This window comes from Aythya ferina (genome assembly GCF_964211825.1).
Source record: "Aythya ferina genome assembly, chromosome: 2".
Taxonomy (NCBI): Eukaryota; Metazoa; Chordata; class Aves; order Anseriformes; family Anatidae; genus Aythya; species Aythya ferina.
Window position 1 is genome coordinate 85,372,854 of NC_140297.1, and position 7,399 is coordinate 85,380,252.

Genomic DNA, 7,399 nt, shown 5'->3' on the forward strand with positions numbered 1-7,399 from the left:
CCTTTTCAGTGGGAGATAGCTGAGAGCTGCTGAGCACGTGGCTGCGTAGGAGAAGTAGACATTCGCAGCAGTGTAACTCAATAAATAACGTTGAATCTTACTCATCTGGGACAGTGGCATGAATATGCTGGTAGTGATAAAGGAGAGGAAGAACTGGAAGGAAAAAAAAAACTAAACATGCTTGCTTTATGGGCAGTTTGGGTGTTTTTATTCACAGCTGCAAGGGGAAGTACAGCCTGCCTGCTCCTGAAGCCCTGCCCAGCAGGGCGATCCCAGCTGGGTGAGGCTGAGCTCACGTCCTGGCTGTGCTGCCCCATCTCACTGCTGCTTTCAGCGAGCCCTCCTGCCTTTCTGGCTCCCTTCTCTGTTTGTCACGTGAGATTAATTGCAATCAGATTTGCCTTCCTGCTAGCGAGATTAGAAGGGTAAAGCCAAGCAAGTCTGTGAGGGACTCAGGAGGCACGCTTTTAGGAAACTGGCTGGTTGGTTTTGTGGATGTTCCTCTTCAGCAATGTGCAGTTGGGCAGGATCTGATCTCCCTGGACACCATTAGCCAGATCCTTCTCCACTGGGGAAGCCAAGAGCACAGCCTCATTTCCTAGTCTGTGCTGCTGCACCTTTGCATTTTTCTTACATGGTATTTTTTGGGGGTGCAGTGAAACCTTTGTGGCACTGGAACACGTGAAACACCACTGCCATCAACGCCTTTGCAGAGGAGCAGCACGGATATCTTCCTTACTGTCTGCAAAGCCTGAAGTGTGAAATAGAGAAAGGAGAACAGACAGGGGCTTGCTATAGCTGGCTTTTTCTATCTAAAGGCTATTAATGTATTAAAAATATATTTAAGCTGTAAACAAACACATAAATAAACATGGACAGGTGATTCTAGTCATTGATTTCTTTTCATGTATAACTCTTACTGCTCCAAAGTTTCTATAGGGAGATTGGAGATCTTTGGTGACTACACCTTTTTTCTCTCTCTTGGGGTTTTTCTCCTGCAGCTAGGGGTTCTCTGACCCCCTTAACATGTTCACTTATTTCACAGCACCCTCTCATGGGTCTGTTCAGTTTATGACCCACTGCAGTCCCCAGAACCTGTTCTCCAACACTTCCTAACTATTTGGTCCCAATTTGTACTCGGGAAATTGATTATTCCTGCTCAAGTGTAATGCTTTGCACTTGTCTTTACAGATTTCCATCTTATTATTTTTGCAGTCTGTTTCTCCAGTTTGTCAATTTTAAATTCAAATCCTGCCTCTGGCACATTTGAGGTAGGGAAGTAGAGCAGCGATGTGCAGTGCCGGTCACATTGCCCCTACATCGTTAGGAAACTGGAAAAAAAGCGACAACGAGAAGAATTTGAGACTTCTCATGTTGTGTTGTCTCTTCTACAGCTGCAGCGGAAGGGGATCTTCATCCAACATCTGGAAGTGGAGCCTCCTGCACCATCAGGCGTAGCTGAGTCCTGTTCCTGCCCCAGTGCTCTCTGGAGGGAGATGAACACAGTGGTCAGAAACACAGAACTGTGCAGGCTGTACCCCGAAGCACTCGAATCCAGCAAAGCACTTGAGCATGGAGTGCCAGCACGTGCCTGTTCCCATTGCTGGGAAGTTACTGGAACTATAAATCGAGGCCTGCTCGAAGCTAAGCGTGCATTTGTGTGCTTTGTTGGGTCAGGGCCCCAATCAATCTTTAGATGAGGGGTGAACAGGGGAATAAAAGTAAGATTAACTGCAACTGCTTTTTTCCTACCTCCTGGTAAGACTGGAAGAGTAAGGCCATGCACGTCTTGCCTTCGGACCTATATTGGGCTGACAGGAGAAAGAGAAGCAAGGGATGAAAGTTCATTATTGGCACTTAAACAGCAATACCCACTTCTAATAACAGCAGTCACCACAAATATGCAGGATGAGGAGGTTGTACTTTTAACAGTCTTGCTTTCAGTAGAAACGTTGTCTCGTTTACAGGCAGATTGGTGTGTTTGATAATGACTCCGGCATTTAGCAGTGGCTATTTTGGCCTGTTTGCTGGGAGCCTCTAACAGCTTAGTGTGGTTGAGCTCATTTCAGAGCTTCCCTTAGCTCTGGGACCATCTGTTAACCAGATCTTTTTTTTTTTTTTTTTTAATTTATTTCCTTGATTGGTTTCACACAGGCCATTTAGTTTGTTTTAAATTAGGCTTGTTTGGGGAAAATTATACTCTAATTTTCAGTTGCTTTTCCCCCCCAGTAAGTCGATGGAAAGCACCCCATGATAAAGTGCCCTGTTGAATTCCCCAGGCTGAGTGGAAAAAGAGTGTGTGAGGGGATTTTCTCTGAGGCTACAAGGCACTGCAGGTGAGCCTACAGACCTGCAGAACAGGGTGATGATTGCCACCAGCCTTCGCTGCCGTCCTAGGTGACCCCCAGTGTCTCTCAAATTAAACAGAAGAGCTAGAAATACCAACTTGTTTTTCTTATTCATGCTGTTGACCTTTTATGTACAATCTTGTATGCATCCATACATATGTGCGTGTACGTAAATATACACCGTTGACCTTTTAAACATAAATATAAATGGTATATGTAATTCATCAATATGCATTAGATATCTGTGTACATATTAGAAGAACAGCTGCCTCATTTCCCTGGGGGTTTTCTACCTTAATTTAAAAATCTCCAGCTTCCAGCTTGTCCGGGTCACAAGTGAGGCTGGAGAAGCACAGGGGAGACAAAGCGATATTAGAGAACTGCTCAGAGCCTCTTGAAAAAATACCTCCAGATGAACTGAGAGGCTCATCTTATTTCTGGAAATTGTTGCTGTTGTTTTTTAAATTTTGCACTCTGAGCAAGAGGCAGGGAAGGCTGAAGCGAAGGGTTGCCACTGCGGGGAAGGTTTAGAAGTGCCAGGCTGGAGGAACCTTGCCTCACTCCCATCGTGATCGTGTCATAGCAAACAGAGCCCTCCAAAATCCGCTGGGCTTACACCACTGACACTTCACACTGAAGAGAAAATAAAGATGAAAGAGTCACTGACAGGTTCTGGTGTCCTCTGTGCGGTCTGAGACGCTGTTGCAGCGGGCTAAGCTGCTGACAAGCACGGAAGTGCTCTTAAATTGAGCTGCTAATTTTCAGCAGCTTCAAGAGGAGAGGGACAGAGACAGAGAAGGAGATGGGGAAGGGGATGGGGAAGTTTTTCGGGGGGTCCTTGTGAAGTCGGGAAAGAAAACCCCCAAATAAAACAGGAAAAGGCCGTGTGAAAGACATGCTCAAGGTTTATGCTGGGAGGATCTTTACATGATGTAAAGATGCCAGACCCCTCCAGAAGCTACGGGAAGGGGTTGGTGTAACTGATTCACTACTAAAATATCTCTGGGTCTGTGCTGCTATGCAGAGGGACCCAGGCCTGATTTCTCCCACCGCTGCCTGCACCAGGCAGGAGCGGGGAGAGGGCGAGCCGGGCAGGGTGTGCGCTGAAGGGCAGCGCCTCGGTGAGCTGCGGGGCTTCGCTGTCGCTTGTGCAGCTCCACCTGGCGTCAGGCCGCGACAACGAGCCCAGGATCGGATCCACGGCGTGGTTTGGGTCGGAAGGGACCTTAAATACAATATAAATATAAATACAATATAAATCCAGCCCCCTGCCATGGGCAGGGACTCCTCCCCCCAGACCAGGCTGCCCAAAGCCCCATCCGGCCTGGCCTTGAGCACCTCTGGGCAGGGGGTTCCCGGCTCTTCGTGGTCCCAAACGCCACGCTGCTGGGGTGCAGCTCTTGTGCTGAGAGCACCTGAGAGTACGCCAGCCTCCTTCAAGGGCATCCGTAATCCACGGGGCTAATCCTCCTGCAAGGGGGGGATGCTGGTAGGAGTGCCTGCAAATCCACACCCAGCGCACAAGGCTTGTTATAAAACCCGCCCGGCGCTGTGCCTGCTGCTGGCTCCTTTTTCCACAAAACTGCTGTGGGTGAGTGGAGTTTCTCCTTCTGGAGCGCTTCCTTTGAAGCGTTGCTTCAGCTTAAAAATCACTTCGCTTGCTTCGCACACCCTTCTGGAAAGAAATGGCAAAGGAAAACACCCAGGGGCAGCTACCACTGCTCACTGAGAGAATAACAGGAGGCCGCGTTTTCAGGGCGACCTCTGCAGCTGCACAAGCCTGTGGTGGCAGCAGAAGCAAGCGGCTCTGCCTGCGTGTGCCTGGCCACTGAGCATTTGCTGGAGGGTGGAAGGGCTCCAGCTGGCCGTGGAGCATGGCCGGGACCCAGCTGGCTCACCTCGCGGCTCCAGGTGCTTCACAGGTCGCAGGTGGCATGAAGGGAGGGATGCTCTCCCCCACAGAAAGCACTTCCCTGTGCCCTGCTAATAAAGGGCAGTGCAGGCGGCAAGGGGACCACGGGCTCCAGCTGATCTTTGGCAGGTGATCAGCTGGGCCAGCTCCCTGTGCTCAGGAAATAAAATAAAATCCTACCAACGCACGCCAGGCATGGGCAGCAGCGACCCAGGGACAAAGGCCTGGTGTCAAGCCGTGACAGCAGCGCTCAGAGCAGCAGCAGCAGCCTGTGGCTGCAGCCCCAGGTACATGCTCAGAGGGAGGGAAATGCACCACACTTGGGCAACACCTTTCGGGCCAAGTAACAAATTAACAAATATTTCATCCATTAGCCCTTGCTGCTGTTACTGTGGGAAATGAAGCGGAGAGGCAGTGACACGCATTTTCAGAGGTGGTTGTGTGTTGTCTGCTCTCCCCTGCCTGACTGGATGCTCAGCTCTTGCTTTTTGGGGGCGTTGAGGGCTCTTGGCCCATGTTCACCAGCAGGGAGCTGCCCCCAGGGCTGACACCTCTGCTCGGCAGAGACCGAGCTCCTGGTGGGGTGTGCTACAAAGCCTCACCTCCAGCTCCGGCTGTAAAGCCACCCCAGGAAGACTGGTGTGTGGAAATGGCAAGCAGATGGGCAAATTGTTGGGTCTCACCTCTGTGGGAGAAAAAAATCAATTAGACCTCATTTGTGTGGTTTTGGAAAGACTGCATGCCCTTCCCTCCTATCCAGCAGTGAGGACAAGCAACCCTGTGCCACAAGGGTCGCCACACCGAGAGCGTGTAGGGCACGATGCTTTATCATCGAGGGCATTAACCGAATTAACGTGCTGGAAGCAAAATTCAGGAGAAGGAGGCAGGTGAGCAACCTCGGCATTGAGCAGGCAGCAGGCATTGCCTGGCTGGAGAGCTCCTTGCAAAGCAGGAGTAGAGAAAGGGCCAAAGATCGCAGTGCAGCAGCCATGAAGGTGCGAGGGCTTATGTGGAAAAGTCCACACAGGAGCAAACCCACCCACATTAAAGCTTCAGCATGCAAAAGGAGGTTGGATTTGCTTCCACCTGCTTTCAGTGAGTTTCCAGGTCCACCATGCGAGGCTGTTTTCTGGCAGTACTCCTGCAGCAATACCTCTCGTTGTCGTGTGCAAGCACAGGTTGGCATGCAGGCTCCGTGCAAATCTGACATGCGGGGGCAACTCCAAGCTTTCAGATTCTTTATCTTTAAAGATAAGGGTCATGCCAATCTGATCCGCCGATCTAAATCTGCTGCCTCCACCGGAGATCACAGGAGACACAAAAAGAGGAATCAATAAGGCATTAGCGAGTGCTAGAGCTACCACCTGTAAATCAATTTTGGAGTGTCCAGCATAGTGCAGTTTGTAACATACACCTTGGGCTGTAATTGTGAACGGGGCTAAGGTAAAAAACAGCAAGCAGTACGATGCAGGAGCCAAGGACCCATAGCAGGCTCTGGGTGATACACAGCTGAATGAATAAACCAGCTGGGCTCCCTTGGCAGAGGAAATAATGAGGCCTGAGAGCAATCTCCGACTTCTCTGCTTACCATTAGCACCTGCTCTGCCCCACATCAGGGCTGGGGGTGACCTGGAAGGGCAGCAAAGCTGGAACTCAGACAGCAAATGATGGAAATTAATCTCTGGTAACAAATCTGGCATGGGGAATTTTGAGGAGTCTGCTTATGCCGTGAAGAATATTTCTCTAATTTGATTCACGCCTGCTAGAGAAGCTCACCTCATGTCCCTGCAGATAACAAGGTTGATCCAGCTGAGCCTGTGCTACGGATTTGGAGCGTGGCATCTTAGCTGAAGTCTAGGAGAGCAGGGAGCAATAGCTGCACTGACCAAAAAATAAAATTCAAGTGCCTGTGTGCTTTCTCCTGACAAAATCTCTGTCTAGTTCAGTAGTTTGCTGAGTGAACCCTGGGTTATCAACCCGGGCACCACATCTTCCCTGGAGAAAATGAGTTTTATGCCCTGGTGGAGCACACCCCAGCTTCAGGACATGTTGGTGGCTGCCAGGAGAAGGCTGCTCACTCCAGGCCCTGTGCTAGCTTGCAGCTTCGCCAGATACCTTGGGGTGGGGCCCAGCACTAATCTATTCTAGTTGCAGGTCAAAAGCTGTCTTCTACCTGCCAAGCCAGCATGGGCTGCCTGGAGCTATAAGCCAGGCTGTTTCCATTTTGGCCTTTGAGTAGTCCCAAGAAGCATCTTTTCATCTTTCAGCTTGCTTTCCCTTGCTCCCTGGACCTTTCTCTTTCCAGAAACATGCAAGTACGCCATGGCAAGGCCTGAAAAGCGTGTTAAAATGCTTATTTAAATTCTCTTTGCCAGAAACATGTTAAAAAGAATGAATAGTTTGAGATTTCATAGTTTTTTTTGGTGGTGGTGTTTTGTGGGTTTTGTTTGTTTGTTTGTTTTTTCCAGAAGGAACTTTTAACACAATACACCTCTAAGAATGAATCTAAGCAATAGAGGGAATGTTAAATATGAAAAGCGTGTTCTCTGCTACACTGGAAACAAATCATTTTGTTCAAGAAGCCAATATGCTTCTAAATACATCTTTAAAAGGCTGCAGAGTGCCTGCAAGGTTTTGTTATCAGCGAATTAATAAAAATGCAAGCCATGGGTGAAGGATGCTCCTCCCTGTGTGATCTGTGTGAGGAAGGGTTTTGTCCCTCAGAATGAGACTCCCACCCCTGGTGCATGATCATCAGAAAGGTTTGGCCTGTATGAGCAGTATTAGAGGGTATCAGATGTGTAAGCAGCTGGATTTTCTAGCAGTATAAATTGTATCTGGAGGAGGAGGAGAGGTGGTACACTTATGGAGTTCCCCAGGAGTGCTGTACAGCCTTTATGCTGCCATAATGTATGCGCTATTTCCCTGTTGTGCCTTCTGCATATCCTGCAGTTTCAGATTGTTCTGCTGCACTGTGAGGGTATTTGGGGCCGGTTCCTGCAGTGACTTCCTCAGGAGATCAATATTGCTCAGAAAGAGCACCAGATTCCCAGCATACTCAGCACTGCAGCACTGCAAGGGGGGCAGGCTGTGTTCACGTACCCCCTTCTGGGAGGCTGTTCTGCGTGGGGAAATGCAG

The 7,399-nt window shown here is 49.4% G+C and overlaps 1 protein-coding gene across 8 annotated transcripts; it reads right to left on the minus strand.

Moving 5' to 3' along the window:
* Window positions 1–175: 175 nt before the first annotated feature.
* On the minus strand, window positions 176–6,446 carry LOC311430701 (uncharacterized protein). 8 transcript variants are annotated; one of them, XM_084507532.1, is made up of 5 exons: window positions 5,675–6,446; window positions 5,347–5,554; window positions 4,863–4,945; window positions 1,753–1,811; window positions 176–1,486 (listed from the first exon to the last, which is right to left on the minus strand). In XM_084507532.1, the coding sequence occupies exons 1-5, from the start codon at window positions 5,958–5,960 to the stop codon at window positions 1,370–1,372; spliced, it is 753 nt and encodes a 250-aa protein (XP_084363658.1). In that variant the 5' UTR covers window positions 5,961–6,446; the 3' UTR covers window positions 176–1,369. The 8 variants fall into 8 exon arrangements, 4 of the variants coding, with proteins under 4 accessions (XP_084363658.1, XP_084363657.1, XP_084363660.1 ...); XR_014688951.1 differs by having other exon boundaries at window positions 4,247–4,945; window positions 5,347–6,446; XR_014688952.1 differs by having other exon boundaries at window positions 5,300–6,446.
* Window positions 6,447–7,399: the final 953 nt, after the last annotated feature.